Genomic DNA, 27,859 nt, shown 5'->3' on the forward strand with positions numbered 1-27,859 from the left:
GGCATCATTTCTTTCTCCAAGGCCATACTTTCCAACTACTGATTCTTCTACCTTGCCTCCAACTTTTGCATTCCAATCACCAGTAATTATCAATACATACTGACTGCAAGTTTGATCAATTTCCATTTGGAGAACTTGATAGAAATCTTCAATTTCCACATCTTTGGCTTTAGTGGTTGGTGAATAGATTTGTTATTAGTCATGTTATAGACGTATGGATATAATCCTGTCATCGACTGCCTTGTACTTCAGGATTGATCTTGAGATGTTCTTTTTGATGATAAATGCTACACCATTCCTCTTCAATTCCCCATTCCCGGCATAGAAGATCATATGATTATCGGATTCAAAATGCCCAAAACCAGTCCATCTCAGCTCACTTATGCCTAGAATGTCAATCTTTATGTGTTCAATTTCATGTTTGACAGCTTCCAGTTTACTCAAATGTATGCTTTTTTACATTCTGAGTTCCAGTTATTACATCATGTTTGCAGCTGTTTCTTTCATTTTGAGTCATGCCACATCAGGAAATAAAGGTCCTGAAGTATCAGGTTTTACTCCACTCCCATCATTATGGTCGACTCTACTTTGAGAAGGCAGTTCTTCCCAAGTTGTGCCTTGAGTGCCTTCCAACCTGAGGGTGTTTCTGGCACTATAGCAGACATTATCTCACCATTGCTCATAGGGTTTTCAGTGTCTTGTGTTTCAGAAGTGGATTGCCACATCCTTCTTTCTAGTGTGTTCTTAGTCTGGAGGCTCCACTGGAATCTATCCACCATTGGTGACTCTGATGGTATTTACAATACCAGTGTCATAGCTTTCAATATCACATAAGCCACCACAGTACGAAAAACTGACAAATAAAAAAACAAATTTTGAATATATTTTTTTCTATAAAATTACCAAGTTTCAATCTATTCTGTCAAGGCATTTTTGAGATTTTGATATATCAATATTTAGAAAAACTAAATACAGTACATCAAAATGTACTCCCTTTGCAGATACCTACTGACTTGGATGTACCATTCTACCAAATTTAATCTTTTTAATTAAATGAGAAATAATGTTTTTGTTGATGAGTGAATAAATAAGTCAGTCAGCTACAGTATCTGCTGTTTGTAAAAATTTTCTTCCTCTTTTAATATTCTGAACATGTACTATTTGAATATACAGCGATTACTTGGAGATAGTAAACTAAAAATTAATATTATAAATTGTTTTGTTGTGCTATTTTTTTATCTATTCAAGAAACATTTTGTTCAGATTGAAACTTCAGGAGGTATATTCAACTACTCACATTGATGATCCTCATTCATTTTTTTGGGGTTTTTGCTTTTGTTAAGGTACTCTCTTGTTTTCTCAGTTCAAGGGGTATTATACTTTGATGGTGCTATCGCAGATGGATTGAACTCTTACTAATAATTTTGGTTGCAAAGCACTGGCAATATAAAAACGTGTTTACTTATCAGGTCAAGTCCCACAAGATGAGACTATTGCCAAGTGATTTTATCAAGTTCTGCCCTCCTCTCAACCATTTATGATTAAAGGCCCATATGCCCACGGTCCTCTCACCTCTCATTCGTGTGAAAAAATCCACCTCTTGGCTCTTACAGTATAAATTTTTACGTTTTCCTCACTTTAAGTTCCCAATAAAAGAAGACTTATTATGTCCAAATCTTAATGAAGAATTTTATCCTGAAGGGGTATTAACAGAAGAAATGAGTACACAGGCAATCCTAGCACCAAGAAACAATGAAGTCAAACAAATTTACGTGAAAATTGTTGATCGATTGCACAACAAATTGATTAAATGCGTATCAATAGACTATGCTGAAACGATGGTGATTATGCGGAAGATGAAAACATCAACTTACAATATCCCGTAGAGTATTTACAACCATTAACACTGTCCGATCTTCCACCTGCCGAATTACTGTTGAAAGAAGGATGTATCGTAATGTTATTGCGTAATTTATGTATGAGTGATGGGTTATGCAATAGGACAAGATTAGTTGTATTTGTTATGTTCTGTACTTTGGCCACTAGGTGGAAATAGTGAAGAGGGATAAAAAAGAGTGTTAAGGAATCGAGAAGGTTCAGAGGACTATTGTTTCCTGTTGTTGCTTCCAGTTGATGGATTAAACTTTAACTTTTGGGCACTGAGTCTCTTCATTTTATCCTCTGACAACTTAACAGTATTCAAAATTGGTCAAACAATTCTGACATGTAAAATTGTAATAGACAACAACAGGTAATGTAGTACATCTTCCTCCAGAAAACATTAGACACCAAAGGAGATCTTGATAAGCCAATCATATTAAAATGTTTACAGTTTCCCGTTAGAATAGCTTTTGCTATGACAATTAACAAATCACAGGGACAAACATTCGAAAAAAGTTGGATTATTTATTAGAGAGAAAGAAATGATATTCACTCACGGGTAGTTTATACGTTGCGTTGTCATGATGTAACTCTAAACACGGAATCAAAATTCAAAGCGATATTGACAAAAAGTTAATTCCAAATATTGTTTTTACTGAAGTTTTACAGTAAAAATGTAAGTTTAAAAGGTATTTATGTGTTAATTTCTAAGCCAAACAGAATGAAAACGTATACCTCTAAGGCAAAATGAAACATAATTTTCTTTAAATTTATTACATTTTACTATTTTTTTACTATGGTTAATTACTCGCTGTAATGTAAAATAGTTAGGTCTATTATGGATATGCAAACAATTCCCTTGAAAATAACAATCTGTTTAAATTGTACATCCCCTTTCCCTTATGCAAGTGGCAGAGCCGTGAAGTGGCTAGCGGGTAGGGCCAGCACAGGGGTTGGCGAGCAAAGCGAGCAGGAGGCAGAGCCCCCTAATTCTGCAATAAAACAATACCTGAAGTTACACACAGCCAAATACATTGTGGAGACTGGCTCGGACACAGACAGGCAGACACGCTCAAGTCACCCAACACACGTTTATTTACATTAATGTTTACATTGTCCATACCGTGCTCACAAGCCCCAAAGACCCCAAAGTCCTGGCCACAACACAATGCCTTCTTCAGGCCGCCTCCTTGTCCTCTTCCTGACGTCATCCTTCTTCCTCCCAACTCTTGACTCTGACTGAAGGGAGGCGGCCCCTTTTATCTACACCCGGATGTGCTCCAGGTGCTCCCCGGCAATCTTCCACCGACTCTCCCCAGTGTGGCGGAAGTGTCGGCTGTGTACCCGGAAGCACTCCGGGTGTTCCCTCTTCTCTTCCCCCCAGCACTTCCTGGTGTGGCGGAAGCACTGGGGTCCAGGGTTCCCAAGGCATCAGGGCACCCCCTGGCGGTGGCCACGGGCCCCTACAGGGTAGAGCTTCCAAGTTCTGTACCCGTGGCCCCCAATACAACCAGGGAGGACGCCCCCTCGTGTCCTGGAGGAGGCACAAGCCCTCCTCCACTCCTCCTAGGCGTCCCGGCCAGGCATGGACGCCCGCTGGGCACCACAACATGTGATGTGGGAGAGATGCAAACTTCATACAATGACCAGGTTAGCAGTCAAACCTGAACTCCTGAAGGCAAAGAGGAGTTCTCCAGAGCAGCAGAAGAGTCCACATCCTAAGAAGTCACAGCCCAATGACCTAATTTCCAGTTCTGGTCCCAAGATCCCTTCTTTTCTATTTTTCAACTATATATCTGCCATGTTTCCTAACCTATTCAGTTCTGTTGTGGACTCTTGCCTATAAAGACCATTTCATCAAACTTTTCTCTTGCATCAGCAGCCAATTCTCAATTATATGGAAGCCTTTTTATTGTATCAAGGCTTGATTATTACCACAATATTTAAAAGTCAAGTTCTGAATTAGGTTAAGAAAAAAATTTATAACACCACTTTGGTACACTTACATGTAGGGATATAAATGTAGATGTTACAATTACCCACAGTGAAGCAGTAATGAATAGGGTAATAGTGGATTTCATTATCAGTTTTACAGCCAAGCGCTGGACGGCATTGAACATTTTATTGATATTCGTTTACTGTTCAGTACTGATCTAAGAAACCCAGCCTCTCCTCCGTAGCGCTTTAAACTCTAATTTAGAAATGCATACTCCGATTTTTTTTTTGTTTTTTTGCATGGAATATCAAAATTGAATTTGGAAATGAATCAGGAAGTTCTAAAGGTATGACCCATATGTCAAAAGTTCGCTAACGACATTGCTATCGTGGGCTGCATCAGGAGTGGGCAGGAGGAGGAGTATAGGAACCTAATCAAGGACTTTGTTAAATGGTGCGACTCAAACCACCTACACCTGAACACCAGCAAAACCAAGGAGCTGGTGGTGGATTTTAGGAGGCCCAGGCCCCTCACGGACCCCGTGATCATCAGAGGTGACTGTGTGCAGAGGGTGCAGACCTATAAATACCTGGGAGTGCAGCTGGATGATACATTGGACTGGACTGCCAATACTGATGCTCTGTGTTAAAAAGGACAGAGCCGACTATACTTCCTTAGAAGGCTGGCATCCTTCAACATCTGCAATAAGATGCTGCAGATGTTCTATCAGACGGCTGTGGCGAGCGCCCTCTTCTACGCGGTGGTGTGCTGGGGAGGCAGCATAAAGAAGAAGGACGCCTCACGCCTGGACAAACTGATGAGGAATGCAGGCTCTATTGTAGGCATGGAGCTGGACACTTTGACATCCGTGGCAGAGCGACGGGCGCTGAGCAGGCTCCTGTCAATCATGGAGAATCCACTGCATCCACTAAACAGTATCATCTCCAGACAGAGGAGTAGCTTCAGCGACAGACTGCTGTTACTGTTCTGCTCCACTGACAGACTGAGGAGATCATTCCTCCCCCACACTTTACCCGAGGGGGTAAACGTTAACATTATTCAAAGTTATTGTCTGTGTGTATACCTATATTGTTGTCACTCTTTAATTTAATATTTTCTTTATCAGTATGCTGCTGCTGGAGTATGTGAATTTCCCCTTGGGATTAATAAAGTATCTATCTATCTATCTATCTATCTATCTATCTATCTAATGTAAGACAAAGAAAGTTCGCTGCACACAGATCAAATCTGCTGACGTCATTATTTCAGTAGAACAGAAGTAGTTTAGTCAGTCAGTCAGTCATTCATTTTCCATCCCGCTATATCCTAACACAGGGTCACGGGGGTCTGCTGGAGCCAATCCAAGCCAACACAGGGTGCAAGTCAGGAACCAATCCTGGGCAGGGCACCAGCCCACCACAGGACACACACACCAAGCACACACACTAGGGACAATTAAGAATCACCAGTCCACCTAACCTGCATGCCTTTGGACTGTGGGAGGAAACCCACGCAGACACGGGGAGAACATGCAAACTCCACGCAGGGAGGACCCGGGAAGTGAACCCGGGTCTCCTTAGTGCGAAGCAGCAGCAGTAGCACTGTGCCACCGTGCCAGCCAGTAGTAGTTTATCTCCCTAGAAATGCATTTTTGTATATTTTGGAACTCTTAAAGTCTATTTGAACTTTTAACCCAGCTTCCCATTTTTGTTGCCTGCTAGTCACTAAATAAGCATTTAGCAGTTGGAGTAAGCTCAATTGAGGTGCTGTTATAAAATGCTGCTTCCTTGAGGCTGAAGTGAGTGAGGCGTCTAAAACAAACAAGGGAGCAGGCCAGAATTTAACCTGGTCGACCCAGCAGTGGTTCACCAAACTTTACTCAGACTTCTAAAGCACCTGCTGGCTTTTGCTGGAGCAAGTTGGAGAAGAAGATCCTGACCTGCATTTTATGGAGCATTTTGGAGTTCTCACACCCTTTTGTCATGTCTAGTACTCCTAATTTGGGCCTGTTTACGCCACAGGTAGTAGTTGGAGATTGGCTTAGTCATTATGAGCCTCTTCTAGGCTGGTCAGAAAGGGTCCTGGCCTGTTTTATGGGTCTTTCGGAGGCCTCACACACAATTTTGTCACACAATAAGCTGTAATAACTGTAATGTCTTCCTTATCCAACCTTCACATTCTAGCTAATATTTAAGATATTCAGTTAAATATACATGAACACTTCCAACCATTTTCCAAACTCATTTTTCCCATGTTGCATCATACAGAGCAAGTCTGTCCTTGCAGCAAAGAACAGAACACCTTGATTTCCTAATGTAAGGACAATTCAGTGTTACAAAACACTATATGTTTGACATGAGGGAGATAAATGTAGTATTCTTTAACAGAAATGCTTACAAGCATAAGTAAAATATGTAAATTTACTACAAAAGACATCCCATTGTAGGATTAAACTGGGGTTGAAGAGCTGTATAACAGTGCTACCAACTTAATCATTCTATTGTTTTAGTTAACCCTATTAACCTAATTACCTCGTAAATAAATATAATGTTTATATAAACATAAAACATAATAAATATGAACCAGAAGAAAATTCTTACTTCTGAGTATCCAGTGGTGTGCCATCAAACCATCTCCAAACGTCATAAGTATGTTGTTGCCACAATCCAATCCAGTAAGTGTATTCTGCACCTACCATTTTGTTTCTGAGAAACTCCTACAGACACATTCATTCAGACAGGATAAATTGATTTGAACAAAGGTGTACAGTTTATACAATTTTAATTAACCCTTATATTATGAATATAAATCTTAGGCCAATAAAAAATTTTAAATAATATTTAGATTTTTACAGACTTATTTCTCCATAAGTAATACATTCTGCAAAAATTTTGTATTTTCATTTTAAAATGCTAAAATAGGACAAAAACTGTACTGCTATATAAAAGTATTAATATTTAAGCAATTTGGTACAAGTGTAGAGTTTACATGTTCTCCCCATGTTTGTGTGGGTTTCCTCTAGGTGCTCCAGTTTCCTCCCACAATCCATAGCATGTGGTTGGGGTGTGTGTTTGTGTTTGCCCTTTGATGGACTGGCGCCCTGTCCATGGTTTGTGTATGCCTTATGTTAGCTGTGATGGGCTCCAGAATCCCCCACAATCCTGTTAAGGATTTACCGTGTTGGAAGATGATTGACTGACTTGTATAATAGTCAATTCTAATAGTTGGAAGCCACATTTCACTGCATACACCTGAAAAAAATCTTAACCAATTTGTTGTATATGACTCTATTTATACTGATGAAAAATATGATATGCAGTCTTCTTAAGGGAATTATCTTGATATACTGTGGCTAATTAGATTTAACAATTTGAGGAGGTGTTTCCATTTTACAAGTGCTAATCCAGGTGATAGTCTTACTGAATAAAGTCCTCATTAAGAGTGATATTCTGAAAGTTGAAATCCCACTACCAAGAGCTGACACCTTTTAGAAGATCAATCAATTCATTCACAGTGTAAGCTAACTCTGGAGACATCACTTACTATAGAATTATAACTCTAGAAAATTATATTACAGTCTGCCATAATGGTTTACAGCTTACTCAATTATAAAATGACATGCATACAAAATGTTATTTTAACTGATATAAAACAGTTTGTTCAAGTGAAATGAATTCAGAAATATGAGTGGTTTATTAACGTACATGAAACCCTCTATTGCACCCAGTGGTCGCAACAAGATTGCTCAATCAGAAATAGTTTAAAAGTTTTAAACACATATGCTCTACATTGTATCTCTGCCTTACCAGTTCATTGTCGTCCTCAATTTTAACAAGGTGAGCCAGAAATGAGTTGCAGAATTTTGTGCTGTTAAGCCAAGTTTTATTTTCCTTAGAAATGTAATAACATTTATTCAAATGTTGTAGCCACTCAACAGGACAGAGTGTGCAATTTGTGCCTGTAACAGAAATGTAAGTAAAAGGAATAAACATTTCAATCATCCATCAATTTACTTCCAGAACTGCCTATCCATCATCAAATCAGTGTAGTCTATTTAAGGTTGTGGGGTCTGGAGCTTATCCTGGTAACATCAAACTAACCCAAGATGACATTCCACTCAGTACATTGCAGGAAACAGTATTCACAGACATGATAAGAGTACTCAGTTAACGTAAATTGGACATCTTTGAGATGTATAAAGAAAATTAGAATATACTGGCAATAATAATCAATAAGATACATAGAGCACAAATGTACCCTTCTCAAACTGGTGCAGTATTTAAATCTAGACTCCTGGAGATATGTGACAAAACTGTTAAGTATTACACCATGTTACCAAATGCTGTTTTTTTTAACAGAATATAATAGTTTCTATTTTCAAGCCAGTATATTCTAATAAAACCATTATTCAATGCATACACTATATGTAAAAGCAGTGGACATATACTATATATAGTGACCATTGGGCTGCACTTTCTGTTTTTACAGCTGATTCAATTACAGACAAAACATGTAGACAGATAACAGTTTGACGGTGTGGGATCAGGTGCAGTTCCATGCAGGTCTCATATCTCGTGGTAACAGAATCTTTAAAATCAATTGATTTACTATGCTTCATGGTCACTATCTGGTCAAATTTTCTACTTTACAGATCATTCACAATGCACAATTGGGCTGACAGAGATGCATGTTAATTCTTTTAATTTCCAGGAAGAGAGCCAAACAAGTAAAGAAGTTTATTGTGTCTACAATTATCCTTTGAAAGTCTCCAATACTGTTCTTTCAAGAACAAGAATAAAGGGTGCTTAAAAAGACATTCCTCAGTGTGCCTGAAACATGACTATATAGAGTGCATCCGGAAGGTATTCACAGTGTATCACTTTTTCCACATTTTGTTATGTTACAGCCTTATTCCAAAATGGATTAAATTCATTTTTTTCCTCAGAATTCTACACACAACACCCCATAATGACAACATGAAAAAAGTTTACTTGAGGTTTTTGCAAATTTATTAAAAATAAAAAAATTGAGAAAGCACATGTACATAAGTATTCACAGCCTTTGCTGTGAAGCTCGAAATTGAGCTCAGATGCATCCTGTTTCCCCTGATCATCCTTGAGATGTTTCTGCAGCTTAATTGGAGTCCACCTGTGGTAAATTCAGTTGACTAGACATGATTTGGAAAGGCACACACCTGTCTATATAAGGTCCCACAGTTGACAGTTCATGTCAGAGCACAAACCAAGCATGAAGTCAAAGGAATTGTCTGTAGACCTCCGAGACAGGATTGTCTCAAGGCACAAATCTGGGGAAGGTTACAGAAAAATTTCTGCTGCTTTGAAGGTCCCAATGAGCACAGTGGCCTCCATCATCCGTAAGTGGAAGAAGTTCGAAACCACCAGAACTCTTCCTAGAGCTGGCTTGCCATCTAAACTGAGCGATCGGGGGAGAAGGGCCTTAGTCAGGGAGGTGACCAAGAACCCGATGGTCACTCTGTCAGAGCTCCAGAGGTCCTCTGTGGAGAGAGGAGGACCTTCCAGAAGGACAACCATCTCTGCAGCAATCCAAAAATCAGGCCTGTATGGTAGAGTGCCCAGATGGAAGCCACTCCTGTTATGGTGTATAAAATCTGTACATTTTGGTTTCCGTTATATTTTGTTCGAGACAAGACAACAGATGAACTAAGACAGATCAAAGCAGGTTTTGTCACACCTCACTTTTAAAACAGCTGTTTCTAACATTGAAAAGAAGACATTTCTGGTGGTTCAATTACTTTATAATCTGGGAAAGGATGCTGTGCTAGCACCCCAGGCTATTGATTACTTTACAGCTTGGGAAAAGGGAAACTGAGGCAATATCAAAGAACTTTATTATCTGGGAAAGAGTTTGAGCAAAGTTCATCAATCACATTGACAGCCAGCCAGTCAGGTGCATGGAACATTCATGTGCTGTGAAACCATGGCATGGAACTTTATAATAAATATGCCTTGGTTTTGGAAGAGGAGAGAAGAGGAGGAGGAAGGAGAAGAAGCAAAGAGAAGGAGGAGAAGAAGAGGAACAGACCAAGATGGCATTGGTCGGCAGAAAGGCATCATGAACATCCATTGCTAAATCAAACACCTCCCTGGGACATTCATCCTTGTCATTTCAACTTTTTCGTAAGCTTTTCCTAAAGACTATATATATTCAGACTTTTCTATCAGTACCTATTTTCTATTATTCTTTGTTCCAGTGGTATTATTATTATTCTTGTAATAAATACCATGCTGCTTTTAACTTTCTATGCTTTGTCTTACTGTCTAGAGTGATTGAATTAATACGGTAGATTTCTAAGAGCACCTGGCGTAGCTGGAGATTTTGCCATTAGCTCTGTGCTGCGGGGTTTTAAGGCTGAGAGTGAGGCGCCACTCAATAGTTAGGGACAGTATGAGAAGAAGGTATTCTTGGCTGATAAATGGCCTATAGTCAAGGATACTGAGTCTTTGTATGTTTTAATATTTTCTTGGAGACCAAAAGTAACATTTAGGTCTGAGGTCTATTTAAAACATCATATGTTGTCCGTGCCAATAATAAGTAAGTCTCTTGAAGTGCTGAGTGACAGGCTGATGTGTGATTTAAAGTGCTAAGGGTTAATTAGCGTGTGTGTCATTCATGGGGCACTGTTGTGGTTAGGGTCTGTGTATGTGTGTTTATCTATGTGTGTGTGTGTTCATTTTAAAGTGCAACAGTAGACCAACCCGATAACGAACCTGACGAGAACATTTACCCTTGAGAAAACAGGTAAAGGGTAAGTAGAGGGAAATACTACGATAATACAACTCCTTAGTAAAAGGCACATGGCAGCCCGCCTGGAGTTTGCCAAAAGGCACCTGAAGGACTCTCAGACCATGAGAAAGAAAATTCTCTGGTCTGATGAGACAAAGATTGAACTCTTTGGTGTGAATGCCAGACGTCACGTTTGGGGGAAACCTGGCACCATCCCTACTGTGAAGCATGGTGGTGGCAGCATCATGCTGTGGGGATGTTTTTCAGTGGCAGGAACTGGGAGACTAGTCAGGATAAAGGGAAAGATAACTGCAGCAATGTACAGAGATCTCCTGGATGAAAACCTGCTCCAGAGCGCTCTTGACCTCAGACTGGGGAGACGGTTCATCTTTCAGCAGGACAGCGACCCTAAGCACACAGCCAAGATATCAAAGGAGTGGCTTCAGGACAACTCTGTGAATGTCCTTGAGTGGCCCAGCCAGAGCCCAGAGTTGAACATCTCTGGAGAGATCTTAAAATGGCTGTGCACCGATACTTCCCATCCAACCTGATGGAGCTTGAGAGGTGCTGCAAAGAAGAATGGGCGAAACTGGCCAAGGATAGGTGTGCCAAGCTTGTGGCATCATATTCAAAAAGACTTGAGGTTGTAATTGCTGCCAAAGGTGCATCGACAAAGTATTGAGCAAAGGCTGTGAATACTTATGTACATGTGATTTCTCAGTTTTTTTATTTTTAATAAATTTGCAAAAACCTCAAGTAAACTTTTTTCACGTTGTCATTATGGGGTGTTGTGTGCAGAATTCTGAGGAAAAAAATCAATTTAATCCATTTTGGAATAAGGCTGTAACATAACAAAATGTGGAAAAAGTGATGCGCTGTGAATACTTTCTGGATGCACTGTATATATATATATATATATATATATATATATATATATATATATATATATATATATATATATATATATATTCACGGCATTCGAAGTCTGTGTCACAATCTGATTGTATGGGTGGTTACCTACCAGGTAACGCTTGTGGTTGGCCAGCAATCTGCTAACATCCGCCACGGTGCCCTCAGTTTGTGAAGAGCAGATCATAGAATGGTTGAAATAGTTTACTGTCAAATAAATGCAAAGAGTACAAGACACGTGTTTCGCCCTCATTCTGGGCTCATCAGGTGTACACACTCCACTGCACTCCCTCTCGGGAATCGAACCTCGTCCCAGGTTCGATTCCCGAGAGGGAGTGCAGTGGAGTGTGTACACCTGATGAGCCCAGAATGAGGGCGAAACACGTGTTGTGTACTCTTTGCATTTATTTGACAGTAAACTATTTCAACCATATATATATATATATATATATATATATATATATATATATAAAGATCAGAAAAATTGTACAACATTTTCATGTGATGTTTTCATGCAACGCTCATTTTTTATCAGAACCGCATATCATACAGTATACATCTATATATAATTTTATTTGTCTTCATTGGGAGAATACAAAATGATACTCTCATATCAATATAACCAATTTAATGTGCATACAGTACATCAAACAAAATACCTTATACACATCCACTTCGCTAAGAGCAGTAGTAGTTCAGTTGTGTGTTAGCAGTCAACAAATAAAGCCTATGTAAAACTACATAAACATTAAATTGCCAGCAAAGTCATGACTGGTGATCATACAGGAGAAGGCGTATTCCTTCCCCGTATTAAGTTAGATACTGGTGATACATCAAGTAGATTACCATTCATCTGGCATAGACGATAATTTCCAATAGTTTTAGCATTTATAATAATTATAAGTAAATGTAAGGGGCAGAGTTTTGACATGTTGGAATTAACCTGTGGACTGATACTGGAGGGGAGGTCGCGCTCCAATAAAATATATTTTGTAAGGTTTCTAAACTCTTTTGGGACTCCCCCCAACAGGACAACACAGCAAAAAGCATCCTGAAGTGTGATCACTGCGTCTGTTGAAGACAGCCTATCAGTTGCCGGGGCAACGCAGGCTCCCAGCGCCATAGCAAAGCAAATCCGAGTTGATCGCGTTCATGCTATAAGTGCCTGTTGTCGATGGGTGATACAAGGAACATTATAAACTTTTTACCTGGCCACGACCCTGCCTGATTGCTGTGTCTGTGTCTGTGTATAGGAGAGTGGTAGATCCCACTACAATAAATAACTGTGCTGTTCCTGTTTTCAAGTGGAATAAAGTTGGTTTTGCTAAAGTACTGAGCCTTAGCCTCATATTTTGGGGTGCAAAACAGGGACTCACATGTCACATGATATCAGAAGTGGGGACCTTGCACTGATAGATCCCCAAGAAGTACGGCAAAATTCAGAGCAAGATGAGTCTCTGGCAGCCACTACTGCCTTGGTGCGGCCACAAGAGGTGCTGCCGAAGATGGCTCCCTCAGATGAACCAGAGTGTTTCCTATTCTTCTTTGAATGAATGGTAACATTGATGTGCCAGGACAGGGGAGCCTGGGCAGCTATTTTGGACACGTTTTTAACTGGAGAAGCCCTCCAAGCTGTACGGAATCTCCCTCTCGAAAGGCTCGATGATTATAACTACTTGAAGCAATAGATCCTCCTCCACATGGCTGTGAGCCCGGTGGTCAAGGGCTGCCAATTCCGCTGTGGCATATTGATCCGGATCGACCTGTACGAGAACAGATCCAGGGCTTTGTGGACCTGATTCAAAGCTGATTCCATGGAGACCCTTTCAAGCACATTGTGGAGAAGCTCGCTATTGATGCAGTCCTGTCAGGGATAGATGAGAGCCTTTGTGATGAAATTGCTATGGAACGACGTTCACTTGCTGCTGGATCTGACCTGCAGACTAGAGGGTTCACAAGCCACCTGGAAACAACTGGGCTGCCTAGGCTTGACCCTGATTTCGATCCAGTCAACAAGGTCACCAGCATCAAGGGTAGAAGACGTCAGAGTGTGAACACAATGGTGTGGACTGAATGGAGCTGCTTTCGCTGTGATCAACTGGGACATCTGGTGCGGAAGTGTCACCTCCCACCTGCGCAAACAATGGCTATTGGTCTGGTCCAGGTATGCGGTTCAAAAGTTTCCACCAAAGTGTTAAAGGAGGACAATTATAAGGTCTCTATTACGTTGGCCAGACGGGAACTCTCAGCACTGTTGGACTCTGGTAGTGACCTCTGTGTAGTCCGCCATGACTTGCTCCAGTGGACCCCTTATAAAACCACATACAAAGTGAACATCTGCTGTTTCCATGGGGACATTAAAACATACAAGACTGTATTACTCCCTCTGAAATTTAAAGGGAAGAACTTTAAGGTTTGGACTGCCATATCAGACACCCTCACCCTGGCCACTCCTAGTAGGAAAAAGGAATGTCCTCTTTCCACAGGTCTTGGCCACCTGTAGAGCACCTATGCCCGTAGTGGATAGAGAGGGGCTCACCGCAGACAATGTCAGTCGAGGAAAAGGGTTTGAAATTGAACCAGAGTTGTTCAGCGAGCTGGGGGATGAATCCTCAAGTGAAAACCCGAGACAGTGGGCAAACTTTTCCATGCCATTGCACGCACCAACAGCCTCCCCAGAATGGACACTCAATACAGACCTGGACAAAAACAAAATAGCAGTGGGATGTGAGTGTGATGCTGCATTGGACACAGTAGCAGTTGGAGGTGAGCACTATTCTGTATCAAACACAGAGGAGTGGAGACTGTCATCCAGGCGGAGTTTGCTTGCCTCCAATAACAACTTGGATTTCAGATAAGCCCACGTCGCAAATGACTCTTACTCTCTGAAGAGAGAGGACCCGAATTTTAAAACAACACATTTTTTACTTAAGGATGTTTTTTTGTATCAGGTGATTTCTGATTGTATGGGTGATGAACGTATCAAGCAGTTGGTAGTACCAAGTGAGCATAGGGAGAAGAGTTTAAAAATTGATCACAGTCATATTTTGGGGGACCACCTCGGCGTGGAAAAGATGAGGGAACGTATTTCAAAACACTTTTATTAGGTGAATATGGGCCCGAGATGTGGAGCAATGTTGTAATGCCTGTGCCGACTGTCAAGCAGTTTTCACTCACAGACCCACCAGGGCACCCCTTGTACCGATGCCAATTTTAGACACCCCCTTTAAGAAGGTGGGATTGGATATTGTTGGCCTGCTTCCCAGAATTAAAAATGGCTTTCAGTATACAGTTAGGTCCATAAATATTTGGACAGAGACAACTTTTTTCTAATTTTGGTTCTGTACATTACCACAATGAATTTTAAATGAAACAACTCAGATGCAGTTGAAGTGCAGACTTTCAGCTTTAATTCAGTGGGGTGAACAAAATGATTGCATAAAAATGTGAGGCAACTAAAGCATTTTTTTAACACAATCCCTTCATTTCAGGGGCTCAAAAGTTATTGGACAAATTAAATAACTGGAAATAAAATGTTCATTTCTAATACTTGGTTGAAAACCCTTTGCTGGCAATGACAGCCTGAAGTGACTGACTACACCCCACTGCAATGGCAGTACAAACAGAAGGATATGAACACCCGGCTCACTCAGTGGTCTATTAGCTTGCAAGCTTTTGCTTTTGATGTTCGTCACCATCTCAGGGCTGCACACACTAATGGTGACATTCTCTCCCGCCTAGCCGAGTCGAGCCGAGGTGGGGAGATGTAAGGTTTCTAAACTCCTTTGGGACTCCCCCAAACTGGATGACATACTAAGGAGCACCCCAAAACACGATATATACTAAACAACCCCTGCGGCTTCGCAATGAGGGCCCTGCCTGGCTCCCTACTCCTGATATCACGCTTCCCCCTCCCCTCAGCTCACAGTCTCTGTCTCGGATATATGCGAATATAACACTCCTGCAAGTGAACTATGATCCTTAGCGAGATGAGAGAAGTCATAAAATCAACTGGAATGTTCAAGCAAATTCTAGAAAAAAGCCTGATCTACATCCATTAAGTAGTTCTCTCATTTGCTAGCTACTGTAAGTGAAAATGGTTTTAAGTAATTAATGTTATCCCAGTTTACAATCAACTTTAGAAAAAAATGTATATGAATAATTCTTCTAAAATCCAAATATCCTTCTTTTTCATAACTATTGAGTATTTCATTAATATGTGAGTTGCTTACCTGCAATTTTCCCTTCACTGATACAGATTTTTTTCAGATGTTCCTTGTAGACTGACAAGTCCACCTGTTTGTCACACGGACAACTCTGATATGTTTTATTGAAGCTCTGAAACAGATCGCTGGCATTGCTGGTTACCTCATCAGTTTTTTTTCTATTATTGCAGATGCCATCTTGACTTGATTGAGGTATGTTTTTGTGCGCTGTTTTCCAAACAACTGAGTAAAAACAAAATAGACTCATGTAAAGTGATAATTTGAATATTAATCATACACTGATCTAGTCTTCCGACGTAATATCATTAGCAAGTGTTTAAAACAATTTTCTATTAGACCATTTCTCACAAATACAGGAATTCCCTGGATATTTTCCATTTTCCTATCTGGATGCCAAAGAAAGAAGAGCTAAAGTTAGTTCAAAAAGTATTAACCAAATTCTCCAAACTTCAGCATTCCCCTGAGAGTGCTTTTTTATAAATATCCCTGTCCTGCAAGGAAGTATAAAGAACTACTGACACTACTGTACGTCCTGCATATATTACAATTTAAGTTCAACTTTGGTGACTGACTAATGATAGGCAAGGATTCATAGACTTTGACTCTGGATATATTTACATATCAAATGACACTTTATTTATAACGTCAAAGCTTTAAACAGTAGGCTTTTAATATTGTACATTTTACATTTATTCATGGTTAAGTTAAACAAAAAATCGTACTTTGAAAAATTCTGAGACGTAAAAGGTTTTTAAATGTTTCTAGATAATTATGAAGCTGTTATGTTATCGATAATTGTTCTTTAAAAGCATAATTTTTATGCATTTGTTTTTGATACAAAATAAAGCTTGTAAAGAAAATAAATCATGAAAAACAAGTAGATCTATTCAAATGTTACAGGAAAGGAGATAGAAAGATACTGGGAAAACAGCGTGTGTTTAACAACTTGATATAAGGGTGAGGGGTGTGTTGTACTGTTTAAGATCTTAAACATCATGCAGCGTAACATCGAAATAAAGTGAGAGGCAAATGAAGCTCTACATTATGATCAATGTCAAAAAGTATGCACTATATATAAATTCAGGTTAAGATTATCTTTGAACACATGTACTTCCTTGACATAAAGAGCTGTATAAAACTATAAAATAGAGGGCTGAGATTTGAAGAAGGTGCTAGAGAAACAACTCCTTGCTTAGAATCAGAAAACTTTATTAATCCCGAAGGGAATATTGGTAAAACTACATAAAAGATGCCTTCTCAACTCCTTGTTTATAATGGTACTTTGGCAAGTTCAGCTAAAAACAGATTCAAATTTCAATGTCAGACTGTCATTTCGAGATCTTGTGCTTAGAGATTATCTGTGTCCACAGAATCTATTCTCAGGTTTGGTTTAAGAATGTCATGTCACAGATTCTCAATGAGGTTAAGTGGGGATCCAAATGGACCATTCGAAGGCATTCTTTTCATTACTCATTAGCCAATCCAATATTGTTTTGTCCTCATACTTGGGATCATTGTCTTTCTGAAAGGTGAATGTTCTCTAAAGCTTTAGTGTTGCAATATTTTTGGTACTTTATCCTGACCATTTTCCTTTAACTGTATCAAACTGCCAACATTTTACTGACAAGAAACATTCTTGCAAATAGGCTGAACGATCTGAGGTTAATTAAAATATGCCCAAATGATTTAAATAAATCGTATCAATCCCATTTTCAGTTTACCCTAAAGTTGTTACACCTGCCATGTTGATTCTTGGGATACTATGGACAGCTCAATACTAGACCAATGATATCCCCTATCTGCTCTTCTCTGGTGATTTATGCAAACAGCTGCATTTTTTCATGCTGTGATTTTTTCAAAGCTACTACATGAAACAGTACTTTTTGCCATTACAAGATAGTAAAATGTGACTGTTCTTTAAATTTATATATTATGATATACCTTTACATTTCTCAATTATCCAATTTCATTCAAAATGACTTACAGACCAAATATGTAATAATCACCAACAGCAGTTTAAGCATCTAAGTCGTAAGTAAGGTTTAATATTAGTTATGGTCTGTGAAAGCTAACCTGGCATGCCATTTGTTGCTAAAAAAATTAAAACATATCACTGTTTAGAGGTGTACTGACTTTTCCCAAATTATGGGAAACAAGACATGCTCCAAGCACTGTAATAATTGGTGAAATACAGTTATATGAAAAAGTTTGGGAACCCCTCTTAATCCTTTGGATTTTTGTTTATCATTGGCTGAGCTTTCAAAGTAGCAACTTCCTTTTAATATATGACATGCCTTATGGAAACAGTAGTATTTCTGCAGTGACATTAAGTTTATTGGATTAACAGAAAATATGCAATATGCATCATAACAAAATTAGACAGGTGGATAAATTTAGGCACCCTAACAGAGATATTACATCAATACTTAGTTGAGCCTCCTTTTGAAAATATAACAGCCTCTAGACGCCTCCTGTAGCCTTTGATGAGTGTCTGGATTCTGGATGGAGATATTTTTGACCATTCTTCCATACAAAATCTCTCCAGCTCAGTTAAACTTGATGGCTGCCGAGCACGGACAGCCTGCTTCAAATCATCCCATAGACTTTTGATGATATTCAAGACAGGGGACTGTGACGGCCATTCCAGAACATTGTACTTCTCCCTCTGCATGAATACCTTTGTAGATTTCAAATCCTGCGTAACTTCAACTTTGTGACTGATCCTTGAACATTATCCTGAAGAATTTGTTAATATTGGGTTGAATTCATCCGACCCACGACTTTAACAAGGGCCCCAGTCCCTGAACTAGCCACACAGCCCCACAGCATGATGGAACCTCCACCAAATTTGACAGTAGGTAGCAGGTGTTTTTCTTGGAATGCGGTGTTCTTCTTCCGCCATGCAAAGCACTTTTTGTTATGACCAAATAACTAAATTTTTGTCTCATCAGTCCAAAGCACTTTGTTCCAAAATGAATCTGGCTTGTCTAAATGAGCATTTGCATACAACAAGCGACTCTATTTGTGGTGTGAGTGCAGAAAGGGCTTCTTTCTCATCACCCTGCCATACAGATATTCTTTGTGCAAATTGCGCTGAATTGTAGAACAATGTACAGCTACACCATCTGCAGCAAGATGTTCTTGCAGGTCTTTGGAGGTGATCTGTGGGTTGTCTGTAACCATATGTCGCTCCTGTATTTTTCTTGGCCTACCAGAACTGGGTTTAACAGCAACTGTGCCTGTTGCCTTCCATTTCCTGATTTCATTCCTTACAGTTGAAACTGACAGTTTAAACCTCTGAGATAGCTTTTTGTTAGCCTTCCCCTAAACCATGATACTGAACAATCTTTGTTTTTAGATCTTTTGAGAGTTGCTTTGAGGATCCCATGCTGTCACTCTTCAGAGGAGAGTCGAAGGGAAGCACAACTTGCAATTAACCACCTTAAATGCCCTTTCTCATGATTGGACACACCTGTCTATGAAGTTCAAGGCTTAACGAGCTAATTCAACCAATTTGGTGTTGCAAGTAATCAGTATCGAGCAGTTACATGCATTCAAATCAGGAAAAAAAAATACCCAAATTTTTGCACAGCCAGTTTTCCACATTTTATTTAATTTCAACTAAATACTGCTTCACTAAAAATCTTTGTTCGGAAAACACCCCAGTACTCATATGTTCCTAGGAAATAAAAGACATACCACTGTTATCTTTTTTGTTGAAAGTAGAGTAAATTATTATGCAGGCTGAGAGGGGTTCCCAAACATTTTCATATGACTGTATTTAGAGAACAGAAAAGATCATTTTAAACATTTCACAACAGGGGTGTTTCAATTGTGTTTTATGTTAATATACAGTGTGGTATGTAAATCAAAAACAAATCTTACCTATTATGATCAGGATGATAACTAAAAGTAATAAAAAAATCATCATGGTACACATAAGAGTAGAACATCTGGAGGAAGACTTTGTTATTTTTGGTGAAGCTGGAGAATTACCTAAAATTGCAATAATAAAAATTAAGTTAAAAAATTAAAAAAAAAGAAACTGAAAATTAAACATAATGAAAAAAGTCATTACTCACAGAAAAAATACATTTGGTATATTAGCATAAGCCTGCCTTTGAGCTTCATCTTCTAAGGTCTGTTATCAATCATACTTTTTTGCTTTCCTTTTCTCTTTTTTTCACACATGAGCTGCTTTACAGGTGTAAAGTGTTTTGAAATTTGTTCCCTTAAATTTTGCGCTGTTGATGAGTTACATCAGTGGTTTGTTAAATCTGTATCTGTCTCCCCTAGGAGCCAATGGCCTACTTACTAGCGACAGCGTCTTACTTAAAAGTCCTTCCTGCAGACACCAAGGTGATTTCTCTTTTACCCTGTAAGCACATGCACAATCTTAGATCCTGGAGTCCTTTAAACCTGAATGACTGTATATTTATTATGACCGCACCTCTCATAGTACTCAAGATAATGTAATGATAGATAGAGGTTACATTTTCCTATTAAACTATTGTCTTACTAAATTTGATCAATATTAAAAGGACATAAAGAAGGCAAGAGTAAAACAGATGTCCACATTCAGAAGATGACATAGAGCCTGCACTTACTCTCCTCTGCTTGGATCAACCCTTGCCTGCTAGCTGACTATTTTCCATCCATCCATCCCTTATCCAACAAGCTATATCATAACTACAGGGTCATGGGCATCTGCTGGAGCCAATCCCAGGAACCAAGGCAGGAACCAATCCCAGGCAGGGTGCCAACCCACCACAGGACACACACACACCCACTAGAGACAATTTAGAATCGCCAATGCTTTCTTTGGACTGTGGCAGGAAACGAGAGCACCCGGAGGAAATCCACGCAGACATGGGGAGAACATGCAAACTCCACACAGGGAGGACCCGGGAAGCAAACCCAGGTCTCCTTACTGTGAGGCAGCAGCGCTACCACTGCGCCACCATGCTGCCCTGACTATTTGTTGAACATAATTTTAATCCGGTTAATTTCTGTGCTGTTGAAATATCATTTCAAGATCCTTTGGACACGCTATTTTTCATCCAAACAATCATTACACTTCTCCACTGATTAAGAAGCAGGATTCTTCCTTTCAGCATAATACTCTTTGTTCCTGTTAAATTAGATTTTCCTTACATGAATAAATATCTAGAAGAAAAGATCACAGATTATATAAGTTCAGCCAGTGAACTGTTGTCTTGTGTTAAAGCAATGTACTTTGCTTTTTGAATATTGGTCTCGTCCATTATGGGAGATGGACGTCTGAAGTGGAACTCTGTTAGCGCCAATGCAACAATAGGCTTTATGGCAATAACTCCTGGGAAAATTGGAATGTAAGGTCAAAACTGTCTTATCTTAAATTAAGAATACAAAATGACAACAAAAGTTCAGAAGCAATGACTCCATAACCAAACAGTTAACTTTGTAAGCTGGGATATTAAAGGTCTCAATCACGAATTAAAGGGAAAGAAAATATTCTCTCTCACCTAACAGGTCTTAACGCTAAAACAGTATTTTTACAGGAGACACAGTTATTAAGCAAAGATCAGTTTTGGCTGCACAGAGACTTGACTGGCCAAATATTCCATTACAGCTTTACAAAGAAAACTAGAGGTGTGGGAATCCATATACACAGAAACATTTCATTTGTAGTATCAAATGTAGTATCTGATCCTGAAGGGAGATATGTGATCGTCATGGCCAATTTATTTAACCATAGTGTGATTTTGATAAATATCTACTCAACCAATGTTGATGATAGGGACTTCATCCAAAACATATTTACATCTATTCCCAATGTGAACACTCATAAAATTATAATGGCTGGGGACTTTGTATTTTAAATCCAGACCTAGGTAGGTCTCCTGACACCGGGGTGATGCAATCTAACACAGCAAAAAAAAAAATTACACAGTTCGCAACTTTTCAGACCTCTGGAGATTTCTAAACCCAAACTCAAGAGCATATACCTTCTGCTCACCAGTGCATCACTGCTACTCAAGAACTATTTCTTTATAGATAACAATTTTTTGCCTATGATTAAATCTTGTAGGTACGACGCTATTGTTATCTCCAACCGTGCCCCTTTGATCATGGAGCTCAAATCATTATGCTCCACATACTTATCTCGCAGCTGGCAGCTTAACCCACTTTTATCAGCAGACTTGAACTGTACAGAATTTGTATCCAAACAAATACAGCCTCAGAGATCTCTGCAGAAATACTGCTGGAAACTCTGAAGGTTTTCGTAAGACGACAGATTATTTCATATCGTTCCCACAAAAATAAATTGGAAACCAAGAAGGTAGCAGAGCTAATCAGTGAAATTACCAGAATAGATCAAGAACATTCCAGGTGTCCAAATGAGACACTTCATAGGAAAAGACAGCCTCTGCATTCAGACCTCAACCTCTCAACAACTAAAGAAACAGAACAACTCATTTTTAAATCATGACATCATTACTATGAATGCAGAGAGAAAGCTAATAAGATCTTAGCTCAACAAATCCACAAGCAGGGAGTTTGCAATGCAATCCCAGCAATTACTAACACAAATGGAGAAAAAATCATTATCCATAAAAATATAATGCACACATTTAGAGACTACTATAAGTCCTTATATTCTACTCAGACTAAAGAAGACAAGACACAATCTAATGCATTTTTGGATGCATTACAGATACCACAACTAGATACTCTTGGCGCCGAGGAATTGGATAAATCTCTGGCACTATCAGAATTACTAGATGCTATAAACTCACTTCGGAGTGGGAAAGCAGCAGGCCCTGATGGCTACCCTGCCAAATTTTATAAAAAAATCTTAACTAAGTTAGCTCCCCTCTTATTGGTAACATTTACAGAAGCTAGAGACAATAAAATTCTACCTCAAACTTTTCGCCAAGCATTTATTACCATCTTTCCTAAGCAAACTAAGGATTTATTACAGTATGCATCATACAGACCAATCTCACTTCTGAAAAAGATACTCTCCAAAGTTCTAGCTAGAATGATTGAGAAAGTGCTTCCTTCGGTAATATAATAATAATAATTTTTTGCATTTATATAACACTTTTCTCACTACTCAAAGTGCTTAGCAATTACAGGTTAAGGGCCTTGCTGAAGGGCCCAACAGAGCAGAGTCTCTATTTTGGCATTTACAGGATTCGAACCAGCAACCTCCTGATTGCCAGTGATGATCCCTAGCCACAGAGCCACCACTCCACTTTACAAGGGTTGCGCATGGTGCATCAAGCATTTTGCAGGAGGCAGGAACAATCTCTGGATGGGGCGCCAGCTTGTCGCTACCATTGTAGCCCCATGTTTAATACATGCTTTAATTCATTTCATCATGAAAATGATATCAAGTAAACATCTTTTTATTTAAATTGTTCAGAGCGCTGTAATATCATGAATGTAATGTATTCTGTGTCCTGTTGGTATAAGAGATAACCCATTGAAGAAGCAAGTAGTGATTCACACACATGGAGCACATAGAAGAACACATAGAATATGAAGCATTTAATGTGCTACCTTAGTTATTATGGGATTTGAGGAACTATTAAATTAAAAGATTTTAAGATTAATTTTATGATGTTCTACTTTAATGACAAAATAAACTATGTGATTAAAGTGGAAATTTCGAGATTAAAGTTGACATTTCAAAGTTTTTTTTCCCCCACTGCGTCACTATTTTTTTTTCTTTTCTCTGTACCCTAATAAGCTTCCATATGACACTCAGATGATGGGCTACGACTCGCCTTTTCACAGCAATTTTGATATCTGACCACTTCTTTTTTATTTCGGGCTCTGTGCCACTTTCTGAACTTGAACTTTCGATCAACTTCCTTTTATTGTTTATACAACTGCTTAAACCAACAAATAGTATGTTTTTCCTTGCCTCCACTTGGCATTAGCTAATATTCTTCTTTTTTCCCCATGCTTTTGCCATTGTATTTTCACAGAATGCTGAACTTAAGGGAATATTTACATTGATTTGCATATTCAAAGAGGTGTTATTCTGGGAGGAGTCTGGGAGGAGTCTGGGAGGGGTGGCAGGCGCGTGCACGAGCATTACATTTCATGCAGACCGGGGTTTATGTAGCGGAAGTGTGTGGAAGTTGGCTTACGCACTGTTTTCTGCATCTGAATTTTTTTGCGTGTACGCATATTTCGACTTTTGTCTGTACGCCATGTTTTAGTGTGTATTTTATGCACGCCGTTATGCATGAGGCCCCTGGTGACTGTCCCAAAGGGTATTGGAAGTATCTTTTTCAACCTGAGCTAATGAGTACTGCTTTTATTTCCTGACGTTTTAAACTAGGCTTATTTATTTATACTAGAATATTTGATATTCTGTCATTAGGGACGAAACTTGTAAAACTGAAATATCTGAAATTCCTGAATCCACTAATACCCTAATATAATGTTTTTACTAAGACAAATGGGAAGTAAAATAGATTCGAATTTTTGGAACTGGGAGAAAGTACTCATCCACAGAACTTTGTCCCTAAACCAGCTTTCTTGTTACCCTGCAACACATTTTAGACTTTTTGGTTTCAGACAAAGTCAAAGGTCTAGGAAGAAGCATTATTGTTCATTCATTCTTTCAATAATTAATGGTCTATATTAATAGCTAAGCTAATTATTTCATCCAAAGTATAACTTATACCATGGCTTGCCATCCCATCTTTCAGTACTTCAGAGAAAACATTTATAAACAGGGATTTTAGAATTCTTCCAGCCCAGGTCTACTGAAATTGATTTTAAATTGACAATATAACCCACATTGATTTATTGCCTTGTTTTAAGTTTAACAATTGTTGGTTTGCAACTGTCTTTCACTTGGGGATATTGGTCACCAAGAGAAAGTTGCTAAGTTAGTTCTTCATATGAATCCAGCAAAGGTTCCCTCAATCAAGAATTGCAGTAGCCCATTCTGACTAATATGTCAAAGATAAAATATATTAGCTGTAAATTAAAAATGAAAATGCACTATTTTGGAAACTCTCATACAATTACCACACAGACAGACAGGACTGAGAAAAAGAAACTGAGGGCAAAATTTTGAGTGAGTAAAAACTTAGAAACTTTCACTGTTTCTTCTCAGCAGTTATCCAAATTCATAATGAATAAATTTCCAAATGCATTCACATTGGGCTAAATTACAACTCTAATCTGTCTTGGTTGATGGGATGTTTCCTTTGATTAATTGATATCCTCTCTTGGGTAGTTTTGGATTCTTGAGTATTATGTGAGCTATTTTCTATCAAACTAACTCAAAATCATTCTTATGCAATATGTATATATTTTTGTTATGTCATGTTTCACTTGTCACACATTTTTTAAATTGCATATTTATGTTAAAAATTGACACTGTTAAACTTCAAATAAATTAATCTCTTATTTTGGAAATATAACACAATGTGGAATATAATAGTCATAAAACTTTTTAAAGCTATCTTTTATCATTTAAAAATACCACATATTAAATAAATACTCAATTAAAACCTTATTTTATATTCTACCTCTGAATCTCAAACTTTATCCATCTGCATGCAAAATCAGATGTATGATGAGAAGCAACCTTTAAAATAGTGTACATACTATACACTTGCACACATCCATACTCATGCCAGCAGAACCAATTACAAATCTCCTAATCATAATTAACATCCTCATCTTTGGGGACTTGGAAGGTAAACCAGACTACCTGGAGAAAATCTCATGCAAGAATATGCAGGTTAGAACTGGAAATGAAACTCAGAACCCCACGGCTTTGAGGCGGTTCTTGGTACTGTGAATGGTAAAGGCAGAACTCAAATTCACTTTAAATTGTAAAAAGATAAGTGTAGTATTTTTCAAGTCTAAGTTATTTCTTTACAATCATGCATTACACATTAATTGTGAATTTCCCCCTGGGATTAATAAAGTATCTATCTATCTATCTATCTATCTATCTATCTATCTATCTATCTATCTATCTATCTATCTATCTATCTATCTATCTATCTATCTATCTATCTATCTATCTATCTATCTAATTGTCACTTGAATATTTGTTCTAAAGCAAAATATACATTTTAAAAGTTTCTTGTCTGTTCTTGCAATTTGCAATGGTGCTTTAGGGTCGCAGGGTACAAAGGTGAAAGAAAAAGCCTTCAAATTTAACAAAAACATTAATTTTTACATAGAATCCTTGTAATGACAGAAGGAAACTATAAATGATTACTTTAGCACAGATTCTTGGTACTATTTTCTCGATGTAAGGATATGTTTCTTGCTTATTTGTCTGCTTGCAGTTTTGACAAATGAACTCCAAACCCTTTCCCCGACAGCCTATTACATTTTGTGTTATTATTTTACATAGCAGTGAGATGCATGCCAAGCGGTAGTGTAGTGAAAAGAGCACACATGAGTTTCATTTACCTTGCTTGCATAAAAATAAATCTGGATTGTACTGATTACTTTGAATTGCATTCTTAATAAAAGCCTCATATTTTTGAAAGACCTAAGTCACCTTTTAAGTGGTGTGTCTTTTGCACGATCAAAACAAAAAAAAAAAAAAAAAACTCAAAAATTGAAAAAGACAAAGTGTAGGAAAGATGAGATTGAAGTGCCACAAACCAATTATAGATTTTTTTAATGCATGATGAGTTGCTGTTGATGAGGATACAGTAATAAAAGAACTAAGGACAATACTTTTGAGTAAGTAAACTCACTAACACTCTCTGATATCAATCAATCCATAAATACATGGGGAGAACATGCAGACTCCATATAAAACCTGGCGCTGTGAGGTAGGAACGGCAGCTCTGCTCTACCCACTTCCCTCGTTAAAACATCTGTACTAAACTCACACCTGTTTACATTTATGTAAATTGGCATTAATTAAGTGGTCTTAGGGTGTGTGTGCCAATGTGTTTGTCCTGCAATGAACTGTCACCCCATCCATGTGATGTTCCTGCCTTGTGCCCAATGCTTTCTGTGACAGGCTCCAACTGCCCTGCGATCCTGCTTTGGATTAGCAGGTTAGGGAGATGAATGGATGGATTATTATTATTATTATTTCTCCATTATAGTGGAGAAAAATATACAAATAGATTGATCTATAGAAGATTGTAAGGGCAGCAAGTAATAATATTATAGGGCTGCGATGTGGTGCAGTGGTAGCGCTGCTGTCTCACAGTTAAGGAAACTTGGATTTGCTTTTGCATGTTGTTTGCATGTTCTTCCTGGATGCTTTAGTTTCCTCCCATATTCCAAACACATGCAGGTTAAGTGGACTGGTATTGCTAAAGTGGCCTGTGTTTGTCTGCATGTGTTTATGTTGCCCGGCCATAAACTGGCGCTCTATTGGGGGATTATTTCTGTACCGTATCCAGGGCAAGTGGGTTAGGAAGATGGATAAATGGATGCCGATAATGTTTGTTTAGTACTTGTCACATGATTGCATGCTATATGCTTGTACTCTGTTACTGAAGCATTACCAATTTATTATCAATCCAGAGGCAGCAGGCAGTATCTTTGTGAAAGAAATAAGCTTCCATTTATTGATAGAATAAAATCAATTATTATTGTGATCTTTTCAGTTATTATTGTTAGATGTCTACAGAACAGAGAAAGCAATTCACATCTGGGCATCAACATTAAATAATGCCAATAATGGTGCTTGGCAATGTCTTTCTGTGGTGAATATACACTCCTGGAGCCACAGACTGAAGCAGTGACAGTCTCACTGAAGCTGAAATGGTACTGCAGAGGAAGATAAAGCTTGGTGAAGTGAACTACACAACCAGTGTCCTTTTAAAATAGCTGAATCTCCCAACAATGGTTTTCATTTTGCTCTTTTACCTATTTAAAACAACACGGATATGCTGTTTTGAAATATATGTGTAATCTCAAGACACATATCAATAGTCAGTATTAATTTTGGCATAAAAAAATGAATGAATTTGATACATCTGAAGGCTTTTCCTTGTAATGGGACCCTGGTATTCATAAGCTCCATTATAAAACATAAGAGTGGTTTAGTTATGTTTAAAAATGTATAAAATGAACTTCATTTTAGAATGTAAATGTGAAGAAATAACTTTGACTTGAAACATACTGAAATTGTGCTTCAAAC

The 27,859-nt window shown here is 38.5% G+C and overlaps 1 protein-coding gene across 5 annotated transcripts in view; it reads right to left on the reverse strand.

The window, feature by feature from the left end:
• LOC114657202 (killer cell lectin-like receptor subfamily B member 1B allele B) overlaps positions 1-27,859 on the reverse strand; it is a 509,866-nt gene that overhangs the window by 378,552 nt on the left and 103,455 nt on the right. For 4 of the 5 annotated variants that reach the window (XM_051931738.1, XM_051931739.1, XM_051931742.1 and 1 more), the window contains 3 exons: positions 15,724-15,939; positions 7,624-7,775; positions 6,418-6,533 (listed from right to left, as the gene is read on the reverse strand). In XM_051931738.1, the coding sequence (XP_051787698.1) occupies positions 6,418-6,533; positions 7,624-7,775; positions 15,724-15,939 (484 nt within the window). Of the gene's footprint in view, positions 1-6,417; positions 6,534-7,623; positions 7,776-15,723; positions 15,940-19,602; positions 19,714-27,859 lie in introns of all 5 variants that reach the window. The other variant, XM_051931740.1, reaches the window with a different exon arrangement.

This window comes from Erpetoichthys calabaricus, chromosome 9, assembly GCF_900747795.2.
Source record: "Erpetoichthys calabaricus chromosome 9, fErpCal1.3, whole genome shotgun sequence".
Taxonomy (NCBI): domain Eukaryota; kingdom Metazoa; phylum Chordata; class Cladistia; order Polypteriformes; family Polypteridae; genus Erpetoichthys; species Erpetoichthys calabaricus.